The following is a 25,976-nucleotide window of genomic DNA, read 5'->3' as shown; positions in this document are numbered from 1 at the left end:
AGTTAATTGCACAATTTATGCAAATGAATCACATCTAATCACACAATTCTTCAAATGTTTCCTTTTCAATTTGCAGAGCATACACAGCAAGGTGCATTGAAGCCTTATTTATCACAGTTCAGTCATTCTATTGCAATAAGATTTTGTAACATTGATCCATTCACGATACATTGTGCAGCCCTGGTTAGCATTCAAGAAAACCAGAGATCCATTTGGAGCTGTGGATATTTTACATTACGTTTGCCTGCTCTCTATCTGAGTGACTCTAAGGCCTTGTTTACATGACAATGTTATCAAGTGAAAACACAAAACTTTCATTGAGTGTCTGTTTACAGGACGGCGGTGCTCGGAGCCACTAAAAACCTATGTTTTTGAAAATGACGTCCAAGGGGGAAAGTTTTAAAAATACTCCCGAATCCATCTCAATGGAAACGGGAACATTTTGAAATTTTGAAAATTTTGAAACTTTTTGAAAATGCTGCTACTGTGCATGCACATCATGGTCATAATAAATAGTTCTTTTTTCTGCTCATGTGCAAGTAGATGGACAATAACAACAATGACAGTCTCCAGAGTGTCGTAACTCCCAGTCCATATATTCTCCTGGGACTTGGTACTTTTCTAGTTGAGAGTCACGATAATAACAATCCAACTTGATCATCTTTCCATACGAATGCCTGTGTACTCACCATTTTTAATGTTTATAGCGTATTGTTCTCTGTGCACCTTTGTGTGGTTTCATCACAGAAACAATCAACATGACCCATTCGTGGCCCAACATGAAAACTATGTTCTTTTCAGCTTATCTGTTGTTTATCTGTGTATTGTTTTCAAAAAATGTTCCAACACGAAAACGCAAAAACAATGACTTCATATGAAATGTTGTTGTGTCAACGGGGCCTACATTACCTCAAGGTTCATGTGTGTGTGTGTGCGTGTCTGTATGTCAAATGATCAATCTCAAACTGTCCAGAGTTTACCTTGCTTTTCACCAAACATTTGCTGTGTTCGTCTCCAACTCTCCGCAACCTCAAATTGGCCTAAAGTGGGAATAGAAGATGGATGGAGGATGGTTTAGTACAGTTTATTTGCACATCCACATGTTAAAAGCACAGGAAAGCGTGAGCCTGTGTAATCTGTGTGGGTGAAACAAAGAGCCTGCTGGAGGCTTAAAAGAGTGTCTCGGCTCCCCGAGGGGGGAAAATAAAAAATACAAAAAGTCAAAGCTGCTGAACTGCCAATTTGGGCACAGAAAACAAAAGACTTGCTAACTCGAGGCAAAGAAAATGGTTCTCACATAATAAAATCCACAAATGGCAAGAAAAGCAATTGAAGGAATAATCTTGTAACTTTGTACATCTTAAAATAGGTTTACTTTGTCAGGAATAACTCGCTCTGTCAGCTTAATGCAGTGCTGCCGTGGATGCTCGATGTTGTCCTGCTCTCACTCACCTGACTGTAATGAGATCTTTGTTATCGGGCTTTGTGTGAGTTCATGTAGCTAGGGAACTTGGAAAATTATGAGTTGGGGAAATCCAGCTTCCATGGCAACAAGAAACATTCCACAAGGCAGCCCCACAAAAAGCTCCATAAAAAAGGCAAACAACTTTGTAATCACCCACATAATCCAATGAAATAATACTACATATCTTCAAAAGTTTCTTTTACACATAAAGATGCTAATGTGTTTTGTTGTTTGGTTTATTACAAAGAAATGCTATTTCTTGCATAGATACACAAGTGCTGGTTAGATTCTCAGAATTGTTCCTACTTAACGATTGAAAGTGGGAATGTTACTCTTTCACAATGATTCCAGTTAATTATTAACACGTTACTCTGTTATGACCGCTTTTCCCAATAACGAGTAATCGAACTCGTTACTATTTCCAAACCAGTAATCAGATTAAAGTTACTTCTCCAAGTCACTGTGTTACTATTGCAGCGTCCAGCAGGACGAGTTTCTTGTCTGCAAAGCCGCTTTATTATTAAACAAAACCAGCCGCTCCTCCATTCTCCTCCAAACTGACACAGACGCAGTCTGCACACTCACCTGACCCGCCCCCTTCTCCACTCTCAGCCAATCACAGGTCAACTGCTCTTCAGGTTACACAAAATAAATGGAACCAACCTTCGTAGTCAATAAACCTTAACGTTGCAATCAGCTCCCCCTTTTTTCAATCAATCAATGAAAGACTTTATTTGTTCCCTGCTGGGGGGGTTAAAAGGTTTCATAGAGCAGGTAGTGCAAATAGATAAATAGTTAAATAATGCAACAACAGACTACAACTATATCTGCGGGTAAATAAATACCAGTAATAGTAAAAATCTGATAATAAAACCATGAGTCGGATATAAATACAACAAAGAATGAAGGTCAAAGGTTAAATATGTATCAGCAGGAGGCCAGGCAGTGATCAGAACTGAGTTTTTGGTAAAACCAGTTTAATTTTCATGTTGAGATCAGGGGGTGGGGGGGGGGGTTGTCGGCACCTGCTCAAAGTAACTAAAACATTATTTGTAATCTAACTTAGTTACTTTTAAAAAAAGTAATCAGTCAAGTAACTAAGTTACTTTTTAAAGGAGTAAGTAGTAACCTGTAGTCAGTTTACTTTTTCAAGGTAAATGTGGTAACACTGCTCTTCAATGACAAACACTGGCTTCATAATATTTCATTAATGACCTAGAGAAGAAGAAATCCATTGCATTCATGTATTTGCCACATGTACTGGACATTGTGGTGCAATAGGATTTGTCCGGCGCTTTTAATCCTTCACGACGAAGCTGTGGGAGTCACTCAGGGGTTTGAGGACCTTGCTGAAGCTTCCACAGATAAATCAAAAGTTGTTTGCTACCTATCAGGGCCCAAACTGCAATATAAGAACAACTGACCTCCATGTGAACACCTTCTCTATGCTAGATTTACATTTTTATTTGCATTGACAAAATTAAATAATTAAAATTTTTCTCCTTTCATTCGTTTTTTAAGATTTTTTAAAATTTTTTATGATATGTTTATTTTCAGAATGGTCTCGTCCTGAATCAGCCGGAGATGTTCAAGCTCAAGTCCTGCATTCGGAGGAAAACAGACTCCATCGACAAGCGTTTCTGCTTTGATATTGAAGTTATGGAGAGGTCTGTGACACACTTTCTTAAAAAGTAAAAAGCAACATACATTCAGTGAGATGTTTAATGCTCTAATCATCACCACTAGTGAGTGTTTCAGGAGAACGACTGCAGACTCTTAAGTATCAACAAATTTGCATAGCCCGTTATGTATTGTAATATATTGTTCACTGTGCTCCAGTTTGTAAAATAGTTAATAACAGGGCTGGACGATATGAGCTGAAAATGCGATAATGTCTTTGGTCCAGAAACGTTCAGTTTTTATATAAAAATGCAACTTGCATATGCATAAGTTTGTAACCCCATGTTAACCTGCATGATTGTGTAGCACACAAACAAACATGTAATGTTTGAACCAATCACAGCCTTTGATTTATCACAGCCGTCATCACACATTAAGGTACATTAAGGTACATTAAGGTACAAATTAAAGTCATTAGGGGTTGCTGGCTTTTAGGAACTTTTCATATGAATTAATCTGCTCCTCAATCATACATGTTGTTGAGACCTTTATTTGGGGATTTATACTAGTAAATAACAGTGCTATTTCTCCTCTTAGACCCAATTTTTACCAAACATAAGGACACTTTTTTTTTAACATCACATGCAGTTCTGCAGTTCCTGTCGGCAGCATTTCAGAAGCTTGTTGCTATTTTTCCTTATTTTTTATGCTTCTGATTCCTTCTGCCACCAGTTATGATTAATGTTGAAATAATGAAATCAAATATGATCACTTGTTGACGTCTTCTCTTGCAGCTGGCCTCCATCTGATTTGCCAAATATGTAGAAATGAATGTATAGTGATTTATTGCACTTCAATCAGTCTTATGCTACATGTATGTGACAGATATTGATAATGCTATGATTATCAATATGCAATATATCGTGCAGCCCTAGTGAATGATAATTATTATTGTTGACACACTTTTGCGAATGAAATATGAAAGATGCAGTGGCCGAGAGCAGTGATTTTGTTTGTATGTTTGTTTTTACAGCTAACTTCTATTCAAACTGATGCATGTTGATGTGTAGTTTTCATGCATTTTGTGTTCTGATACTGAAAAATTAACCCTGATTGCCCTCAGAGTACACGACTCGTGAACATGCAAGAGCTGTTCAGGTTTGATTAACATCTTTAAAAGACTCAGATCAGTCGTGTGAGATATCCTCAGCTCTGTTTGTGTCCTGCATGTTTCCTCCAGTCTCCTCCCTCTCCAGCCTGTGTTTGCCGTATGTCTGCAACGTTCATATTTATCCTATTTTTTTGAACCCGTTCCATCTTTTCTCTGTGTCCGTGTCGATGTAGAAACGACATCTATCGTGGAACTCTTTTCAGACCGCTTCAGTTTTTCTGTAAAGTCCGGTATGTGAACTGACCATCGCTGCCCTCTCAGAGCAGTTGCATGTGCTGCATGTGTGCTGCTAATCGTAGTGCTCACTCCAATCCAGACCTAATAAAGCGCTGCTGGTTTCATTTCCTGTTTACAAAATCAAACATCACTGGATCAATAAGGCTAATGGACACCAACATCTTGTTGAATTATTTCTCTTTGTCTCCGATTCGTCTTAAATAACTCACTCCTTCATGTCGTTCTAAATACGAGTTGATCTCTTTTCTGAAGTTTCATATTTTCTCGTTGTATGAGAAAAATTCTGATTTGATTTTAATGTTTTAGTGGGGCATACGATGAAGTATTGGACAAGTCTCATACAGCTTTAATTGCCTGTCAACTGATTAACACTGGCAAAATCGACCGAGTGCTGCAAAATTGTTGATGGGAGCTCATTATTGTGATGTGTACTTCAGAAAATAATTGTGTTGATGTTGCACTGCAACAGCAGCCGGGCAAGCGGAGCTCACCCTTGGCGCGGTTTTCTGAGCATGGACAGTAACTGCAGTTATTCACAGCTCATCCCATTTATCATAAAGTGCGATGCCCCAAGGTGCGTGTTCTAACCACAAGGACAATGTGGCCAAACTCTAGTCTGCTTCAGGCTCATCTATTCATCCTCATTATAATAAACATGGGGTTACGCCTGTAGCCCAGCCCTCATCCAACCAACCGTCTCCGACTTGCACTTTTTGGTGGGTTCGGCAAATTCATTCAGCCATTTAAAGGCCTACGTTTCATTTTCTTGGATTGAACACGTCTTCCTGTAAAGGATCAATCGCTACTCTAATAAATAGAATTCTGTTTGTAGATCTCAAATCTAAAAGCAATCGCTTTTATTCTTTTTATTTCTAGAAACTCTAAAAAATTAAGCAAACACCACAGAGATTCAGCATGTAATTGAATACGCTACTGGAGTTAACCACATTAAAAACAAAAAAAACATTGATATACTGTTTATAACAATAAATATAGATGACTTAGAAATAGCCAAGAACAAATAGAAGTAATATGAATGTGTTTTTGTTACTATTTATCAAAATGCAGAGGTGTACGTAACATAAAGTGTCCTACCCTACTGTCAACAGCTTCTGTGAGGATTTATCAGGATATATTTCCAATAAAAGCAAGTGCCTGTTTGTCATATGAAGTACAGTAGCAGAGTGAATATTTCTAGGAGGAGATGTATAAAATGCTTCTAATGTTGTGGGCATCATTCAGTGTTTTGAGTTGAAGGCAAAACCTGAATTCCAAACTGTCTGTGCGACCTCAAATCCGGGGGCTGGTAATTACGCCACATGCAAGCTGACACGACTCCATGCTTGTACTAACTATCACTCCTGGGTATCGTCCAGTTTTTTTTTTGTTTTTTTTCTCTTCGTAAAGTCATTAGATGATTGGCTGTGTGATTGTGTCACTACCAACTAAAGAAAGCAGTGCTCTAGATAAATGCAACAGGAGCTCAGCTGAGCTTCACACAGTGTAAGGTGAGGGATATTACATGCATGTTGGGTGCAAAATAAATGATCACGCTACTGTTAAACGCGTGTAGCTTTTAATTGGGAGTGGAATGTGGAGCACAGGGCCCACCGAGGGCACGGTTTGAACTCAAGCAAACTGCACACGAGCTATTTTAGTTCCACTATTCCTTTTATAGTAGTCTGAGCCAGTGTAAACATGGTATGTCCAGGGGCCCCCAAGGCAATGAGATCAGACTGAGACTGGGCTTTTCTCTTAAATCTTTCCAGGCACGGCGTTATGACACTGCAGGCACTGTCAGAGTCCAACAGAAGATTATGGCTGGAGGCCATGGATGGCAAGGAGCCGGTGAGGAACTCTGCCTGGTTTGTTTTTGAAATATTAATTTGGTGCTCGCTCCTGTTTGTTTGCCCAGGATGTCCAATATCACCAAAAAAAAAAAAAAAGAAAGAAAATGGAAAACCTTCATTGGCACCCTCTCCTGGTGGTTTCAGTTAAAAAAACAAAAACAAACAAACAAAAATGACCTCACCATCTACCTGAGCTATTATTTGGAGAGTCCAATTACAGCACGGAAAGTTGTTTTGTTTTTTGTAATTGAGAGCAGCTCCTTCACATAATGCATTATTTTTTTGTTTGGGGCAAATTTTCTCCAGATTTACAACCTGCCAGCCATATTAAGCAAAAAGGAAGAGAGTAAGTATGTTTCACACATTTCTTTCTGAACTGATTTAACTGTCTGAGAATGTGAATGAACATCTAAAGATGCCAGCGTACACAAATCAAGCAGCCACGTCGATACCTATAGCCGTCTGTGTTTATTAGCACAATTATTTGACATCCGCCCACTCAGCTGACACTGCTCAGCCTTCCAGCACACTGGTTGTATCTTATTAGTTTGAGAGCAGGCATGAGAGCGAGCTCATTATTCCTACATGATGCGTGGTTAACCTAGACGGTAATTGACGTGGCAACCCTCTTTCTTGTGTTGCGTTGCAGCGTTTCTTAATGAGGCAGGGTTCAACTTCGTGAGAAAATGCATCGACCTGGTGGAGATGAGAGGTGAGTTGTGGGAATGTGCAAGATTAATGTGTCAAATGACTCGATTAACGATGGATTTCATAAATGCATATGGAAAATGATTTACTCTGTGATTCATTGTTGCTCAGGTATAAATACAATGGGCCTGTACAGAATTGGAGGAGTGAACTCCAAAGTACAGAAGCTGATGACCACTGTCTTTTGTAAGTTGTGTTTTAAGGTAACATCTCATACATTGCATAGCAAAACAATTCACTCGTGCCGAGGTCACTCTGTTCTTGTTTTTAAAGGATGGATGGGCTTCAGGGTCTAAATAAGCTGTTTTAAAATTGTCTGTGACAGTAGAGTGATGCAAGAGGTCCTCCTAGTGGTGTGACAGAGTAACAGCCACTGGACAGGATATTACTTTGTCATGGCTTTATTGAATTACCCACAGTAATCCTGTTTGCATACATGTCATACTTACAAACAGGAAATGTCTTGAATGAATAGCTGAGGCTCATCTCCTTCTCTGTAAGACGTCACACATGCACTATCCCTCTTTATTGTTATTCTACATTATGTTGTTCATGTCAGGTCGCGTCGCTTTCTGCAGACAGTTCACAGCTCAATTGTCGCAAAAACAATGAAACATGCTCAAATGTGTTGAAAATAGCATCCAAAGCACCTGTGGATATGGACCTGGACCCGGACACGTGGGACAACAAAACCATCACCAGCGGCCTGAAGAATTACTTGAGGTCAGCTCGCCCTGCCGGCTGCATGTCTTTAACTGTCAGGAGCCACTATTACCTCCATAATGTCTCCCTGAAACCTCCCTGGAGTCGGTCACCCTTTCACTGCTGCCATTGACTCACAAAGGAAAGTGGCTGCGTTAAAAAGACCCATGTCACTCACCAGATAGATGACGGCTGTTGTTTTTGTTCCCCCAGGTGTCTCTCCGAGCCGCTAATGACTTTCAAGCTCCACAAAGATTTTATCATGGCTGTCAGTAAGTTATAAAGCGTTACTAATCGCTATAATATCACAGATACCTTAGCAACTGTGTTTTTCTTTATTTATTTTTTTTATTATTAAGCATTAAACTAAATTCGTTGTTCCAGTATGTTCGAATTAAAAACTGCACATACTCATGAGAAGTGCAGGAAACCGTTTCTTAATAGGAATGTCTGACAGCAAATTGTTGTTCAGGGGTGGGGGTTGCCAGAGGGTTTGAAAGTGCTAAATAACTAAGTTTGTATCAAGCACATTCAAGGGAAATTAATTGTGAGCTGCACCAAATTTTAAATTCAGTCTTTTAAAATGAGATAAGCTTTGTAGGCGCTGCGTGTTTCCGACAGTATGAAAATCAAATCAGTAAAAAAAGACTGAACCAATTAGAGCATGTCCATCTCACAAAACTTCCATGTGCTATGTGCATCATATTACACTCATGATATTTGGAATTGGGATTATTTGTGCTTTCAACTTGATTGATATATAAATTTGAGCTTTAATCTATTGTTTGTGTAAAACTCCAGGCTCTGTGCTCTGATATTTTGAGGCCGATACAATATTTCCAGATCTGCAATATGTTTGCGGAAGTTAGTAATTGGCAGCTTGCTGTTGTTCCTCACCAGCCTGATTGTTTCGTTTTCTCCTCAGAGTCTGATGACCAGAACTACCGGGTCTGTGCTGTCCACACTCTGGTTCATAAGCTGCCAGAGAGAAACAAGGAAATGCTGGAGCTGCTAATAAAGCACCTTGTCACGTACGTCTTCCTTTAATAATTCGGTAACGACGCAGCCTTTAAAAGAAAGCGTGGCCCTTTCAGAGAAGATAAAAATCGCTGCAAGTAATTAAACTGTCTTCACGGATCAAGTATGTTGGGTGTCTTCAAAAACTGTCGGTATCTGTTAGACTGGAACAGAAAATGTCCCCTTTTGTTTCCAAGGTTGCAGAGTGAAACTATCAGCTCAACACTGTGTCCTACACTCACGTCCGTGTCTTGTTGGTTCAGAGTTTCTGCGCAGAACCAGTCCAACCTGATGACGGTGTCGAACCTGGGGGTCATCTTCGGACCAACGCTGATGCGCTCACAGGAGGAGACCGTGGCCGCCATGATGAACATCAAATTTCAGAACATTGTGGTGGAAATACTTGTTGAGAACTTTACTAAGGTCGGTCATCAGCTTTGGATTTGTATCAGTTTTGCAGTTTGACCTGAACCATCTACCCAATTATTATACATACATGATGCATTTATTCACGAGAGCCAAACTGGTGTGCCTAATTCTTTTCATTATCAGACCAAAGATGAATGATATGAAGAGTTTGTTGATGTTAAACACAAGACACGAAGCCAAGCTCCATATTGGGATATTGGGTTATAGTTAGTTTGTACAACTAAGCAGAGTTTTTCTGTTCCTCCTACATTTGATAAAACTCTTGAGTCTTATGCTTTGACTCCTCTAAATGGAAGACAAGTATGTACATTGTTGCCACCATAACGATCATTAGACAAAAAGGTCTTATGAGGCAAGTGAGTATTTTCACCATATCATAATTTTTATGCATATTGTCCAACTCCAAAGCTGTATAAACATGAGTGCTTATTGGATTTGAGCATATCAGGTGATGTGTATTTGTGTAATGAGAGAGGATGTGTCTTCAGGAGATAAATATTAAGGTGTGCAGGATTGTTAGGCAGATCTTTTTCCTCAGAAAAACAGATTTGACTAACTTTGAAAAGTGAAAAATTGTTGTTGTTTTTTTGTTTTTTAAAGTCTTTCAGAGGAATACAGCAAAGATATTGGGTTGTGATTACAGAAAGGTTTTGGTACAGAAAACATCTCAATAAACGCGTTTAGAAAGAAAGACACAGATTAACTGCCAAAGATTTAGGAAAAATCAAGCACGATGCTACTAGGAAGCCATTGTCCTCAAGCGATGGCGTAATCCAGAACTGTAACCTACCTGGAGTACCCAGAAGTATAAAGCGTTCAGTGCTCAGTGACATGTCCAAGGTGAGGAAGACTGAAATCCTACCACCAGTCAACAAGACACAGTTATTTAAATGTCAAGACTGTACCAAGAAATACTTGAAAACTGATTTTTCTAAGGTTTAATTTTAATTTATCTTCACAGACACGATGACATCAAAATTCCAATAAAACTAGGAATGTTAATCCAAGTTATGCTCCTCTTTCCATCATTCAGCTCTTCCACCAGCCTCCAGACCCTAATGTACCCCTGCCCCTGCCGCAGAGCCGGCCTGGCTCTCGCAGGAGCAGAGCCATCTGTTTGTCCACGGGGCCCCGGAAACCCCGCAGCCTCTACACCCCAACGCTGTGTCTGGCAGATGCAGAAAGTGAGTACCAAAGTTGTGATTACCGCCGCAGGCCGTCACGCCACAAATTGCCCTAACCTGCCACGAGCCCTCATTATTTGGAGACATCTGCACACGCTGTTCCAATGAATTCATCCCTTTATTATTTTATCTGTCCAGGAAAATAGTTTGCTTCGCAGGTTTTAATGAGGGCCTTGTGTGCCTCGTCTCTGGTCCCTGCCTAGGTGACACTTTGAGCAGCAGTCCAAGCAGCACCCCCATGGGCAGCATGGAGTCTCTGTCGTCCCACTCCTCAGAGCAGAACGCCTCCTCCAAAGTGGCGTCCTCTGGAGCGAGGACAGAGCAGGACAAGGCGCCGCTGCTGGAGCTCCGCCGGACGCCGTCGCAGCTCTCAAATGGCCCCGGGAGCGCCGTGTGTGTTAGCAGCCCCGAGTCCAGCTCCCGGGAGGACACGGGACGCACAGACGGAGAGTCCGAGGACGCTTTAAGTCTCTCCTCGGTCAGCACGACACCCAGATTGTCTCCCGCGCCCAAAAAAGCCCCACACCGCACTGATCTGAGGTCGGAGCTGCTGCACCGCTCCCCTGCTCAGTCTCTGAAGTCGCTGCTCGTATCCGAAGGTAGAATCACCATCAACAACCCCGGTCTGAATTCCCCTGTAATGAGTGCACCAATTTTGTTTCCCTTGCAGTAATAAAGTAGGTTGCAATCTCATAAAAGTGACATTTTTCAGGATGAACTTAATAAACTGGATAGTTTTACTGTTATGAGTTATTCCTTCGGGGCTTTCAACCTCTGACAGCAGCCCTTTGATTTACACATAAGTTAAATAGCAGTGAAAGTATTATTTACACGGCTCATTGCCTGGAGTTGTTTGGTGCAGTTTGTCAGCTGTTTTCTTTGTGTCATTTTAACGGGTGATACAAGTAATTATTTGTGTGTCGCTGTCAAGGCCGTAGGAGCTGCTCCGGATCAGTCCAAAGTTTATCAACACTGGAAGCCAAAGAGAGTTTAAAGGCTGCTGGGCACCCAGACCTCCCTCCAAAACAAGTGATCCGCCGCAGGATGGAAAGCTCCGTCAGCAACGGCTACCAGCGACCCGGATCAGTGTAATGACCTCTCACAAGCTACTAATATCAGTGAATCAATGGAGATATCATTAGGAACATGCTCTGCTGTGCATTACTGCTTCACTTCATTTCAAACCCAATGTACACCCAAATAACAATTCCATTCACTAGAAGACAAAACTAATATCCTCAATAATGGCCAATAACTTGCAAAACATGTAATGAAATAGTCAAAGATTGAAAGAGAGTGAATTAAAGAGAGTGCTGCAAGTATTTATCATTGATGAATGAATGTCTGCTATCCCACAATCCACGATACAGATTTTTGATAAGCAAACTGCACAAAACCTGCAAAAGAAAAATTTACAAGAAATGCAATCATATTTAATTAATTTTACAATAGTGACTGCTTTTATTACATTAAAAAAAATTGTTTCAATGGTCCTTATTAATGTAATGACTTATTAGATCAGGGGTGTTAAACACATTTCACTTCAGAAGCCACATTCAGTCCAGTTTCATCTTAAGTGAGCCGAACAGGTAAAATTGTGCCATAATTACATTTAATTTAAACTCGAAAGATTTTTGTTGTTATGGCACAGAATATACGTGATGAAAATGTCTATATTTTCACAAAACCAAACAATTATTACCCACAATGACTACAATCTCAACATAAACCCAATTTTAATGAAACCTTCTGGTGTAAAATGCAGTGAAATGTCCCAAATTCTTCTGGCATGGAGGTAGCTATCATTCATGGCATCACCAGTATCTCAATTTGTGTGTCAATGTAGCATTGCGTCTGCTATTCTTATGAAATGTGTTTTAAAAAAAACTACTTCTACAATTTGCTCTGCGTTTTAGACGGCCATATTGGAGCCTCTTGAAGGGCCAGTTTTGGTCCACAAGCCTTATGTTTGACACCCCTGTATCAGCTTGTTAGCAAAATGTTATGAAAATGGCCTCAAATATTCTATTACACCACAGGCAAACTATTACATAATTGACTTCATTACATTTAAAATGGACAGAAATTGGCCATCATCACATTATTGTTTGTAGCAGACCCTGTGAAATTATCTCCAATTATCTTTGATTTCTTTGTATTGCCATTCACACAACCTATAGAGGCACTACTATTGGTGCAGAAGCAAAGCTGCTTTGGCTTTCTGTTGGATACAGAGTTGGTAAAGGTTTATTACTGAGCAGGGTGACTCATTAGACATTTGATATGGTGTGCTGGAAGAGACAATTGGGGGATTTTATGTGAAAATGCTCCAGTGATTTTTTCTTTATTGCTAAATGAACAACTCGTCCAGCGATTTAGCTCAGAAGGCCACATACAGCACAATTTGATCTCAATTAGGACAAAAGACAACATAATGACCTGTAGATGAAGACAACTCGAAGCTTTTAGTGCAAAATAACAACCAAAAACTACATCCTGCAAATATTTTATGCAAATTACATAAGTTATATGGAGGCTAGCTTTCACTGCTGATTCACTGATTTTGGTCTATGTTGCTATATAAACTGTATACCAGTACTTTTTTTTGTTTTTAACAGTACGACGCCCAGTGGACAAATTGGGAACTGCAGTTAGATTCGTTGTGAAAATGCAGTCAATGTCCTATTTTTGAGTTTTTTTGTACCTGAATTAGGCCCAGATTGGTTTGATTAAGATTTATTTTTAGTTTAAGATTTAATGTAAATTATTTAAATGTGTTACTTTGTGTGAGAAATAATAGATTGCTATGCACTTTATATCATTATTTGACAGCATTAACATCAACTATTCTATTACATCTGTTAACAATCACAAATAAGTATATATAAGTGTGTGTGTGTGTGTGTGTGTGTGTGTGTGTGTGTGTGTGTGTGTGTGTGTGTGTGTGTGTGTGTGTGTGTGTGTGTGTGTGTGTGTGTGTGTGTGTGTGTGTGTGTGTGTGTGTGTGTGTGTGTGTGTGTGATTATTAACAGACGTAATAGATGGAATAGGCAACCACAGTTTTTTGTAAACACATGCTGTATATATTTAATAAAGCCAATAAGCAGTTTCATGCCCCTCCCCAAAATAAAAGCATGTCGATAAGATTTGAGGACAATAAATCAGAAAGCATTTCCCCCTCTCCCCCCTCTGTGTCGTCAGCATCGTCCTCCATCTGTTTATGTGCATTGAGAGGTCTCTAAGATCAGATGAGTATGTGTTCTGAGATTTATGCCTTTTCTGCTGTGCAGGGAGAGCTGGCTTTAATTACATTCTGCCTGCTCTCGGGTTGATGTGACCCAGCAGCAGTCTGCGCTCGTTCTCCTGGGACAAATAGATTGTTTGACTTGTCTGAGAAAGCCAGTCACACAGTCTCTCAAGTAGTTTCTCTGTATCAGGCACCCAGCCTCTGCCCCCAGGCTCTGTCACAACCTCCCTTGACTCTCGAAGGTTGTTGTGCACGGGGTCAAGTGTAGCCTTGTTATACAATTTAACTCAACATCGCGCTGCAGTCGACTCTGCCCAGAGGAAGGAAACCTCCCGTTTTAAGCTGTTATTCCTTTCACCTCATTCTAAACAATGAGAAACACTCACTTTAGGTCAGGCAGGGTTGAATCTCTCTGAGACAGCACTGCTTATTGATGGTTTTAGTTTCCATCCAACATGTTTCTCTTGTTTCTGTGACCTTTACTGCAGAATTCAGCATAAAAATGAGAGCTTGAATATAAGCCAAGCTCACATTTTCAGACCGATTTCCAGTTTTAAAACAATCCAGGGTTGCAGGGCGCTGGAGCTACGGGCAATTTTGAGTCACCAGTTAACCCCAAAAGCATCTTTGTGGACTTTACTGGAGAAAAAAAACATGTGCGTAAAGGTAGAACATGCAAACTGCACAGAAACGTCTGGATTGAGCTCAAACCAGGTACAGTCGCTGTAAAATGAGAGTTCTAACCACTGCATCTCTGTGCGGTCAAATTTGGGACCTATAACGACACCAAGATATATAAAACCATTTAACTAACTATTGTCATACTACTGTTATAATTTGTTAAATCTGCATATATTAGAAGTTTATTGAACATATTGATGTACTGTGAACCCCGTCTTCTTGTTTCAGGGTCGCTGCCCGAGCGCTGCTTTTCGAAAACGCCTCCTCCCTGCAGTCGGAGCCAGTCGTAAGGTGCCGTTAACACAAGAATGTATTCCCAACACTAAAATGTTTAACCTGATGAGCGCTCACTCTTATCTCAAGTGTTTCCCTAACATTGTTTGTTTTTATTATTATTTCATAATTTTTTTCCTACAGAGATGCCAAGGCGATGTATTCCTGCGAGGCTGAGCACAGCAATGAGCTCAGCTTCCCCCAGGGGGCGCACTTCACAAATGGTGAGCAGAGCCATGACATTATTTTTAGTTTTTTTTTACTGTACATTCACTTGAGCAGTGCTCACACCCACTGAGAGCTGAATGAGTGATGTTCTGCTGTTTGTTAATCTGAAATTTTGGCCTTAGCGTGACTCATATACGCAATTATTGCAAATGATCTGTTGGATAGTTCTTTCTTTTTTATTGCCTCTTGCTTCGTCTTCTTCCATAAAGAGATGACTTGGCCCTCAACCAGTGCAGACAGGTCACAGTAACCTTGTGATAGAAGGCACTGGTGCCTGTTCCCTGTTAACTCTGCCTGTGGAGCCAGCGGCCAAGCACAGAAACGTCAACAAATGCTCCCTACCACTTACAAGAAGAACCACTTTTCTCCACATTTCTGCTTCTTTAAAAAAAAAAAAAACGTATTCAGTGCATCCCAACTGGATTGTGTTATCTCATGTTTGTTTAAAGCTGTTTTTCTTGATGCATCTAAGCAATACTTATCATTTTATGACGGTTGTGCTGTTAAGCCGAGGTTTTTTTAAGAGCTCTCTCTACCTGTTTTCCTCAGTCTGCTATTCACCAAGTCTCAGAGCTATTGTTGTCACATTCAGGCTCAGTGATTCTAATCAGCGATACTAAATCAGAAGTCTGCCTCCCTTTACCTGTTTGACTTTTTTTTTCTCTCTTTCGACTTGCTGCAGTCTACCCCTCTGTTGAACCAGGCTGGCTCCAAGCAACGTACAAGGGTAAAACGGGTCTAATCCCAGAGAATTACGTTGTTTTCCTCTAACAGGTGGCAGATGTTTTTAAAAAAAAATTCTCATGGTATCCATGGGGAGAAAAGAAAACGCAATGTGGTTGATTGAAATTTAACCAGTCACTGACATTCAGCAGATGTTGATCAAGGCAGCAACATTTTAAAGTCCTATAATATAAATATATACCTCCTTGTCTGTGTTTTTCTTTCTTTTTTGGAGGTTCAGGATCAGTATGTCTGACATATTTACTGTTAAATGTAAATATTTCACCCACTGATTGCACTGATGTCTGAGTATTTACCTACAAAGTCACAAAACAGCCATACTCCATTTCACATTTCCAAGAAATATGGTAATCTCAAATAGAAATTAATTATAATCTTTTTTTAACCTTTCTATTATATCAGCATGCAACTTCCATCACGTCAAATGGAAATCTACTGTTTCCTCAACATCCACTTTATTTCAACAAGCTGTGATTTTAGAAAATAATCTATAATAGAATTTAATTAAAAAATGAGCATAGAAGGTTTTGCACCTTCACTTTTTATGTCTGTGGACTCTGATCATCCTTCACTTCTGCAAGTGCACTTTCTGGATAGCTACACGGTGCTTTACGGCACATTAACGCCCACCACTCCTCAGAATCTTTACTTCTCGTGAGTGTGCATCGCTATACACTGTCAACTATGCTGTTTTGTAATGTTTGGATGAAGCTTTGCTGTACCCGCTAGTACACTGGTGTACTAGTAGCAGATACTAGACATGTATCACATTATATTTTCTAGATCAGTATCGAGTTCATAGTGACATAAAAAGGTTGCATTCAGTGACATGATTAAAAAACGAAAAAAGATAAATATCAACCCTTTTCTGTTTTTACAAACTGAAACATATTAAAGAAAAACTTGCTCAGGTTAGCCAGACTGACACTGGGAGGCTATTTGAGATTTCCTTCTTGTCAAGATCAGGATGTTCTTTTCCATTTACATCTCTAAGAATGTGAGGTGGCCTTGAACTATGATGCTGGACTCATACTCCCTCGCAGTTTCTATCAGCAGAGGCGTATCACAGGAGTGAGATTCATATCCTAAATATGTAACATTTTGTATCCCCTTGTTTTTTTTTATATGCATTTGAGTTTGTTTCCTCGCAATCTTCTACTGTAAGTTGAACGTGTCAAATCATGACTATAAATAAATCATGTGACCTGTTCGACTCATGCAGATTTTTTTGTTACACTGACTGAAATGCTGAACACAGTAATGATAATATGGGTATTTTGTATTGTGTATAGTGATTAGTATCCATCCTGGTGGAGAGCAGGGGAACCTGGTTTGATTCTCAGCAGAAGGAAGCAGCTCTTTGCTTAAGACAATATTGTTCCAAAAATATGCATAATATATTTTAGTTGGAGTGTTTAACATCTTCTCCCTCCCCATTCAACTTTTTTTTTTTTTTTTAAGATAACTAACAAATTAGTTTTTAATCTGATAATTTGGTACAAATTGAGCTGTTAAAATTGGGCAACTTCACACATTCTTGTAATATCTTATCACAACACTGATTTATTGGTTGCGTTTCTCGTTGATATTAAATATTGTGGATATTTTGACACAAATTTGCTTGCAGGAAAATTTTTTGAAAAAGTTCTAAATTTTTTATTAAAAAAAAGCTTTCGTCAAAGTCAGGAGTGTAAAATATAAGGCCCATGGGCCAAAACCATCCCAATCTGGGTCCAATCTGGCTGCCAACCAACCATGCAAATTGTCAAAATTTCTAAGAAAACTAACAGATTTCTTAAAAGTATTGGACACAACACAACACTGAGACTCGAGCTGAGATATCAGTGATGCTGCCATGAAAGACAGAAAACACTTTTGTTAGCCTCAATGCCATGTTGTCAGGGTGAGTGTATAAAAACATCCATGATGCAAAATAAGAGAAATGTTTTAGACTTTTCACTAGAAAGTATTATTAAAATGTAACTGTGTTGAGATTGTAGTGATTTTCAGGAGTAATTGTTTGATTTTGTGAAAATATAGACATTTTCATCATGTATATTCTGTGCCACGACAAATAATTAAGTTTACATTTTACAGGTTAGGAAGGCACTATTTTAACCGGTCCAGCCCACTTACAGTTAAATTGGGCTGAAAGTGGCACCTGAACTAATATGTGTTCAACACCCTTTATTTAAGTGACCCCTTGGTTGTCTTTCCAACAGAGCAAGGATCTCAATTGTGTGAGGAAATTGTAAAAAAACCAAGAAAAAAAAACAAAACAAGAAATGAGTGAAAGATGAAACTTTTTTTTACTGGATGTTTACATAAAACTGAATGTTGTAAATGTCATGAAAAGGAATGCAAAAAATAAGTAACAGCTGCAGCCTCTAACTCAAACCCTCTACCTTGCAAAAGTCCAACAGTCAACCTAAAATGATGACTTGAAATGACTTTTTAGTTTGGTCTGGTGGCGATGGGACAAACATAATTCAGCAGAAAAAGGAATCCATAGACCAAATGTAGGAAAAAAAACAAACTCCAACCTCAGATTGCCCCTGGTAAATCACACCGTGTTCCTATCTATGACCCATTGATCCCAGCTAACCCCAGACAAGTTCAGTCACAAAACAAACATTCACATCGACAGCCAGTTGAGAACAACTGTAAATATGGAGAAAGAAAAACTTACATGCAAGAGGGGGAACATGCAAACTGTCACCCCCCAAAAAAAACCAACCCTCAGATCCAAATCCCCTTGTGAAGTGACCCACTCCTTAACCACCAAGGCAACGTAATTGCTTCTCATTCAAGTATCTTCCTACTGTCACCTCCCTGATGTCATTCCAGTGAGTCGCTGAGGTGCCACTCTAATTGGTTTCATTATATTCTGAAGTCTTTGTTGCTTTAAATATATATATTTCTATGGATTTATTAGAAAAACTCTCATGATCTTCTGCAGTGTTCAAAATACGTCATGCATTAGCTAGTAAGTGACATTCGTCCACAATTAGCTTTATTATTTCTTACTGATTCTGCTTTTATAATATTCAAGATTTCTCTACAAACTGTTTAAGAAACACATTCATTCAGTTTTACCTCAACGGAGGCGACAGAGGAAGCAAAGTATAAGCTGTCTGATTACATTATTGAAGGGAAGGCAGTGACGGATCCAGTAATTGTGAAGTGAATAATTCTTTCTTCCCCAGTCTCTCCTCAGAGTCGTGACGCACATCACTTTGCATGGAATAGCAGCGGCCTCACCATGCCTGCCAGGACCTTGGGAAGCTGCGAGGCAATGACCTCCGACATCATCTCAGGAAACTCCACTTTCATGGAGTCTGCCTGGATGAAGGTGCTCAGGCAGTACAGGTTGACCTTCTTCACTATCTGTTGAGAGAAGAGACATCGGTGTTTGTCTGCGGGCTCGATGGGAGTTGTTTGAATGAACGTGGGTCTGCGGGCAGACTAACATCGTGCATAGCATCCATCAGCTTGGTGAGGTGGTAGAAGCGCTGGGAGCTCGCCACCACGCCCTTCTCCTTCATGTGGATCGCCTTGGTCAGCTCTCGGATATAGTTTTGTCTCATTTCATCAAAGGCCGCCTGGCTTTTTAGTCCTTCGAGAGGCACTAAGAATGCAGAAAGAAACCTTCACATTTTATGCACTTTTTCAATCAAATGTGCAATAGTTATCCACAAGACAGAGGAAAGTAACATTCTGCTTTGAAACAACGTGTGTTTTAGTCCGTGTCAGAGCAGGATTTGATACCAGCTGCTGCTACATTCATTTCGCCAAGGGCAAGCCAGCTTAATAAACTGTACACATTTACAGTAAAAAGGTTCACAAAGCTACTTTTCGAAACGCAGTGATTAATTCAAATGAGAACAATAGTGGAGAAGGTGAGTCTGACCTGTGTTGAGCAATATTATGGCTTTCATGCAGAGGAATTCCTCACGGGTAACTTGAAGATTTGCAAATTCCTGTGGAATAAACTGTATCGCCAGGCAGAGGTCATAAATTGGTGATCTCCTCATTTGCTCCCTGAAAGACAAAAAGATGTTTGTTTTTTCTTTGTTCTTTAGTATCTAGATACATCAGAGTCATGGCTACACATCATCCTGGATCAAAATCGAGTGTTTTGATGATGATCACTTACTGACTTAGGACCAGATCAGGAGCAAAGTACAGAAATTCGCTGGTGACGTTTTGAAAGGAGCGCCAGCCAAGAGAGAACACCATCAGGTTCATCCAGGAGTACTGGATCAGAGTCATCTGGTCATTGATGTGAAGATTACGAAACCCTCATGAAAGAAAAACAACAACATGGCTTTAGTGATCGACCCAGTTATCCACAGTGCAGAATGGATCAGGTAATCTCGACCAGACATGGGAAACCCGTGGCCCGTGGGCCTAAAGGCGCTCTTGTTTGAGTTCTTTGTGGTCCTCGATCATTTCCGAGCTGAGCTGATGCAAAGAAGTTTTAAAAAAGTTTAACAATCCAACATGTTCACCACTACTGGGTTTGGGTTGGGTGTGGGAGATTTCATACACAATTATGCTCCTATTGCACAGTATAATGCGTTATTTGTAACAAAGCAGCCTAAATTTCACTAACCCGATGTATTATTATGTTAACCATATTGGAACCCTTTATAATTGCAATATTATTTTTATAAATGAACAAAGAAATTTGTTTGCATTTTAAGCTAGAAATGATCAAATGCAGGCATTTTTGATTGAATGAGCTTCGTTTTCAGCTATTCGGTTAACTCTGTACATTAAAGTTTTCCTGCAATTTGGCACAGTCTGTTATAATTCCACTCTGGTAGAATAGATGATCTCCCCCAATTCGTCTTTTAAACAGAGAACTGTAAATACCACGCTCTTTGTTGTAACAAATTTTCTCTTATTTATTCTTGCGCTGCATTTTAGGTACCTTATTTTATCACAGAGGTTTTTTCAGTATTTTATCTCAGGTACTATTTGTATGTTTTATCGTTGACCCTGCGTCGAAATTTTGTTCTGCAGTATATCTTTGATGTAAAATGTCAGAAGGACAATAAAGTTATCTATCTATCATATCTATCTACCTACTTTTGTCTCCCAAGCGTGATCAAAGTTGCTGATCTAGACTATTGATGGACACCGTTGTGTCCACTTTGGGAGAATTATAGCTACATATTAGACGCTCAGTTAATTCTTGTGTATGATATTTTTACTTTTAAGTACATAACTTCAAATGAGATTCCGTGAGAAAAAAAAAAATCTCTATTGGACTTTGGAAATTAGCCCCAAAATTTGGACTTCTGCGCTCTAACACGAAAAGTGGGTTCCAATTTCCTGATAAAATCTCAGATAAAAACAAACCCTGGTGTGATCCCTGTCTTGATGCAACTCTATAAAAGTGACATTATTTGGACTTTTTTTTCACCAGAGTTAAGAAGGCCAACCCAGGGGTGGTTCAGTTTAAGTGCAACATACAAACAGCATCAGGAATGCTTCATCTTTGCAGCAGATCATAATTGAGGTTCGCAAGAAAGGGAAGACATCCTGTGCTTCTAAGCTTGATGGATTTTTGTGAGTCACTGGTGAGCTTTGTATTCATGCTCTGTACTGCATTTAACCCAGCACACAAAGCTATCATGCAGATTTTACTCTGTCATAACGGTTATCCAGTGTGCATTCACTTTTCATATTCCGATTCAGTATCACAAATGAGTGAGCGCAACGTGGGTGACAGCGTAAGTGTGTTTCTTGTTTTTAACCTTGGTGCAGACCAGTGAGCTGCACCAAAAGTGTTACACTGACAAATATACTGTTAAAGCACGTGTAGCATTGCATTGTTTGAATATGTTAAAATCTGGGGGGATTTCTTTTTTTTACATGTGAATGACTTATCTAACATCCAAATCAAGGGAAGTGCACAGGCTTCTATCACAGCCGGAGCTATAAGATAACACCTGCGGTGCGGCCTGCCAGTGGGTCCCCATGGCTACAACCACGGTGACCCTGCAACGCTGCGGGCTGTTACCTGGTAGAGATTTGGTCCACTTGACGATCCACAGCAGCTGCTTCTCGCACAGCCGGTTGAGACTGTTGAGCAGAAGGTGAGGGATGTCGGGCTGAGAGTTGTCATAACCAGAGTAAACCATATCTGGTTCGATGTTTTCCAGGATGTTGAGTATTTGCGTGGAGAGCTGCAGCTCGTGGATGCTTGGTATGCACGCCATGGAGGTCAAGGCCTGACTGTCGCCAGACATGGCCAAGTGGGAATGGAACATCATGGACGGGGTCAGACCCAAGGCTTTCAAGGCCCCGTAACGCTTCAGCTTCCTGCCTGTGACATGAATACAAGGCCCAGTTAGTCAAAAAAAAATGATCTCACTTACTCACATATTAATGAAAAAACTCTATTTTATAGATTCCTTTGATGGTAAACTAGGTTTAACATGAAAACAGTTCAATTTGACTTGCGCTTTATGGCTCCTTTGAAAAAAAATAAAATTATATATAAACGGCACCTCCAAGCATCATTCCGGCTTGATAGCACTTTCTAAGGCGACACGCTGGGCAATTCTTCCTTCGAATTTTGTCCACAATGCAGTCATTTCGCCCGGCACACAAATAGCTGTGATGGCCTGTTGGGAGAATTGATACAGACAACGTATACTATTATAAAACACTTGATTCTCAGATTTATAGAGAGCAGAAGAGGAACATAATGTTGGGGGGGGGGGGGGGCTCTTGAATGACTCTTGTCTATTAGCAGTGGCTACTCCAGTCCCACACTGAGGCAGCGTTCTGGGAGATCTGAAGAAGAAAATTAGATAGCAGCAAGGCTGTGAGGACAGAGTGACACGGCCATGGTGAGACATAGTGGCTCTAATATATCTTGCACTGCAAGATAACAAAAAAACCCTCCAAGACGGGGAACATCGGTCAATGTGATACTGTTTCTAACATCCTTTAACAACCAGTGAAGTTGTTTTTTTTTCTCTCAAAACAGGATGAAAGGTTTGTGTTTCTCTGTCAAAAAATAAATAAACTAATGTGAGTAAGATTTTTAACCCCATACTTTGAAGTTAAATATTACTTAATATGTACTTAATATATTGTTAATGTATTAAACATCATCAGAACAGGTAAAAAGTGTGTTGCATGCATGACTAGTCAACGTAGTCAAGGGCAACCGAGTACACAGCATGATCTGATAAAGACACTTGAATAAGGAGTAAAACATCCTCCAATACATACAACCAAGTCCAGTTAACCGCATTCAATTACTTTGAGAAGTAAAAATTGATAGGTTCTGGCTGAGCTATCACTAACAGATGCTAAAATACTTACCAACATAAAACCAAGATGAGAAACAAAGCTGGTTTTGTTTCTTCTTTTCTTTCATTGATTTGTATGGGGGTTTCATGACTGTTTCTTTCTTCAAATGTTGACTTTAAATCCTACTTTCATTGGCAGAGATGCTGTGGCAATGCAGTGACAAATCTAAAGTTCATATTATGTTATGGATGACTTAGGGTTCCTCTTTAATAGAGTGGAAAATCGGTGGCCTTGACTGAAACAATGAAAGGGATTGAAATTCCAAATTCTTCCTTGCTCACCTTCAACTGCTCTTTTAAAGAAGACTTTACAGCTTCCACAGGTTAAGACACCATAGTGGCAACCGGATGCCTCATCACTGCAGATGACACACAATCTCTGAGGGGGCATCCTTTAAAAACAAGATAGACAGAACTACTTATTGAAGACACTCCACTCTGTTATTCAAATGAGAGAAGAAAATGAATACATTATGTGACCATCTAAATATGGATGAGAGTGTTAAAGTTACTTCTCTCCAGGTTAAAATTAAACTCACACTGTAATGGTGTGTGCATCTTACAAATTGGTCATTGTACTTACAAACAAATGTGATCATTGTGATTTAACTTTAACTGCCATATCCGTGAGAGAAACATACATCCAAATGTGAGATCAAAAAAAAGGTATTAGCAGTAATGTAGTATTTACCCTGGAAATCCAGAAAAGGGTGACGGATTCCTCTGAGACAGGCTCTGGTTCTGGATCCCATCATAGCTGCTGGGGGTGAAGGGGTCGTCGGTCACTCCTGCTGACTGGCACCAGTACGGAGGCTCAGCAGGAGACGTTTGCATCTGCCAACGGGGAAACTCGCTCTTGTACATGGTCAGTTGGGTGTTCGCCTGCGTGTTGCCATCAAAATTAAGAACAGGCTTCCCTGATAAACCACACCTGGAGTCAGTCCTCACCGAGTTTCCGAGCTGCTCTGACAGATTCAGGTCGATGAGAAAGTTTGGAGAGCCCTCCATTGTCGGTCGAGGAATCGGCACAAAGGTTGCGCACTCCATGCCGCCGACCGCCAACTGTGGCTTTCTTTCGGGGTTGCAGCAGGTGTCGAGAGCGCACAGATCCGATGCTGGCTCAAAGTTAGACCCGGTGGTTTCCGTGATCGCAGAAGGCTCCTTTTCATCCTTGATGAATTTACATGCGGCGGTTGTTGCGGGGAGATTTATACCTGCGTCTGGTAAACTTTCCGGGGTGCCCACGTTGGTCGACTGAACTTTAACAAAATCCTCCCACGGAACACTGTCACACTTCACAAAATCACTGTTGCGATCATAAAAATGTTTGGCAGACAGAGAAGGATCTAGTAAGTTACAGTCTTTAAAAACTGCGCAATCACCGCCGGCGGTTGGTGCGTGAATCGGTGTGCCAAAATTACGCACAGATGAGGACATGCAAGTTGGAGCCCGTGGCTCGTTTGACACTTTATTATTTGACCGACTGTAACCAGCCTCAATCAGATCACTTACTCGTGCATCGGTGGAGTCTGCGATAGAAGTGTTCACAGTGCTCGTCTTCCCGTTAACTTTGTTATCCATTTGGTGAATCTCGACGCGCGCAGGAGAAACAGGAGATTCGCCCCGAGGCTGAAAGGTGCTCGATAAATTGTGGCAGAGAGACCTTCCTGTGATTCTCCTCCTTGTCGAGAAGGGCTGTGACTAGCCTTTCTCTTACATATGTGTCTATTACACAAAACTGTGCCGCCGCTCTGAAAGGTTGAAAATTACTTTTTCAATCTTTGTAAATTAGACAGCAATTACGATCACCTCCTGACATAAACCTGCCACCTTCAAGAAGATCAGAAATCCTCGCAGAGGTTCTGTGCTTCATGTTTCAAAAATGAAATAGATGTTCTTTTCTTTTCCTTTCACATAGGTCCAGTATTCCTCTTTCGGGTCGAAGATCAAGTCGTTGGGGGGGAAAAGAAGAAATTCAATGCCGAGCGACACTGTGGATATGCGTAAAGTTGCTCTGCACTCAAAGCAGACCTCTCCAACTGTATAGCCTGCCAATGAGTAGAATCAACTATGGATCATTCAATGTCAAGAGCCACTAATCCCCGCCCCAATTCATGAATCAAGAACAGCCTAGCGACGTTTTTGGCCAAATTAGGAAGTAGCATGAACTTTGGATGCAAGATAATAACGGTGCGTTTTAGTAATGATACTGAAACCTACCCTAATATGTCATTAAATTTAATTGGACTTAGAGGAAGGAATGTGATTGATGGATAATAAACTTTTTTTGCTGGATGATTTCCATTTCAGTTTTAATAACCTCTGGCTATTGAGGTTATATATACTCATTTATTCATGTTGAAGTGCAAAGTTGGCAATCTTAATGAATGAAGAGTGCAGCCACCTTGTATTCAACCTTCTGTTAGGAGGCTTGATTGAATATATTTACTGTAATTGAAAGCTGCTTAGAGTTACAGTTCTCTATCAAAGTGCCATGTTTTACATGTAAACCAGACACAATGCATCCTTAAGAGAGTGATAATTTGAGGCGTATCTCTTGTGTATGTCACACGGGTGCCTGTCGCCTCCCCATTCCACTCGTTTGATATGCCTCTCTTTAATCTAAGTTAGACAACAGTGAGGATCTTGCTGTTAAAGTTAATCAGCCACAGTGTGGAGGATTTATGTGGTTGTGATGCACATGCGGGCCTTGGTACTATCTCCTGCGTCATGTTTCTGACAATGCCAGAGGATCCTCATACTAAGACCTACATTGGATTAAAGCTGCATGTTCATATCTAGACAAAGTGTTCCTTCAATGCTGTAATGACCTACTTATCAAACAATATTAATCTTTACATGTGATTCATGGCGGTTGTTAATGGCCTTACTCTACTAACACCATTTATTTTGTTTCTATTTCCATTTTTAGATTATTAAAATAAAAAAGGTTTAATTGGTTACATCTACAGATTTGGATGAATCTGAGCTCCCCTCAGCAGTTATTTGTCCACATTTCACCAAACTTTTAGTTTTCCTCATCTTTTTCTTCTAGATATCTTTTACTTGTACAAATGCTTCACAGC

General features: G+C 40.1%; 2 protein-coding genes across 2 annotated transcripts in view; one reads left to right on the top strand and one right to left on the bottom strand.

Annotated features, from left to right (window-relative positions):
* The window catches only part of arhgap42b (Rho GTPase activating protein 42b), a 105,954-nt gene extending 89,182 nt beyond the window's left edge, over positions 1-16,772 (top strand). The window contains exons 10-25 of the mRNA XM_080458971.1: positions 3,023-3,132; positions 4,430-4,486; positions 6,263-6,341; positions 6,650-6,689; positions 6,993-7,055; positions 7,163-7,237; positions 7,690-7,774; positions 7,967-8,025; positions 8,679-8,784; positions 9,034-9,193; positions 10,233-10,383; positions 10,542-10,982; positions 11,315-11,471; positions 14,540-14,602; positions 14,729-14,808; positions 15,495-16,772. Coding sequence (XP_080315097.1) covers positions 3,023-3,132; positions 4,430-4,486; positions 6,263-6,341; positions 6,650-6,689; positions 6,993-7,055; positions 7,163-7,237; positions 7,690-7,774; positions 7,967-8,025; positions 8,679-8,784; positions 9,034-9,193; positions 10,233-10,383; positions 10,542-10,982; positions 11,315-11,471; positions 14,540-14,602; positions 14,729-14,808; positions 15,495-15,583 — 1,815 coding nt within the window. The 3' untranslated portion in view covers positions 15,584-16,772. The remainder of the gene's footprint in view (positions 1-3,022; positions 3,133-4,429; positions 4,487-6,262; positions 6,342-6,649; positions 6,690-6,992; positions 7,056-7,162; positions 7,238-7,689; positions 7,775-7,966; positions 8,026-8,678; positions 8,785-9,033; positions 9,194-10,232; positions 10,384-10,541; positions 10,983-11,314; positions 11,472-14,539; positions 14,603-14,728; positions 14,809-15,494) is intronic.
* Positions 16,773-17,843: 1,071 nt separating this feature from the next.
* pgr (progesterone receptor) lies at positions 17,844-24,946 on the bottom strand. The gene is made up of 8 exons (XM_080460273.1): positions 23,582-24,946; positions 23,173-23,282; positions 22,078-22,194; positions 21,588-21,893; positions 19,713-19,857; positions 19,467-19,597; positions 19,027-19,184; positions 17,844-18,943 (listed from the first exon to the last, which is right to left on the bottom strand). The coding sequence occupies exons 1-8, from the start codon at positions 24,469-24,471 to the stop codon at positions 18,788-18,790; spliced, it is 2,013 nt and encodes a 670-aa protein (XP_080316399.1). The 5' UTR covers positions 24,472-24,946; the 3' UTR covers positions 17,844-18,787.
* Between the last annotated feature and the right edge of the window lie 1,030 nt (positions 24,947-25,976).

Source organism: Lipophrys pholis (assembly GCF_963383615.2).
Source record: "Lipophrys pholis genome assembly, chromosome: 3".
NCBI classification, from domain to species: domain Eukaryota; kingdom Metazoa; phylum Chordata; class Actinopteri; order Blenniiformes; family Blenniidae; genus Lipophrys; species Lipophrys pholis.
Note: the sequence above shows the minus strand (reverse complement) of the source record. Positions and strands in the feature narration are given on the sequence as shown.

Excerpts from the sequence above, each read along its gene's own strand:
- pgr (XM_080460273.1), bottom strand. The coding sequence starts at position 24,471 with ATGGATAACAAAGTTAACGGGAAGACGAGCACTGTGAACACTTCTATC. Across the intron at positions 22,195-23,172 it reads CTTTAAAAGAGCAGTTGAAG|GCCATCACAGCTATTTGTGT; the intron begins GTGAGCAAGGAA and ends TTCTCCCAACAG. Across the intron at positions 19,185-19,466 it reads CATAATATTGCTCAACACAG|TGCCTCTCGAAGGACTAAAA; the intron begins GTCAGACTCACC and ends CTGCATTCTTAG.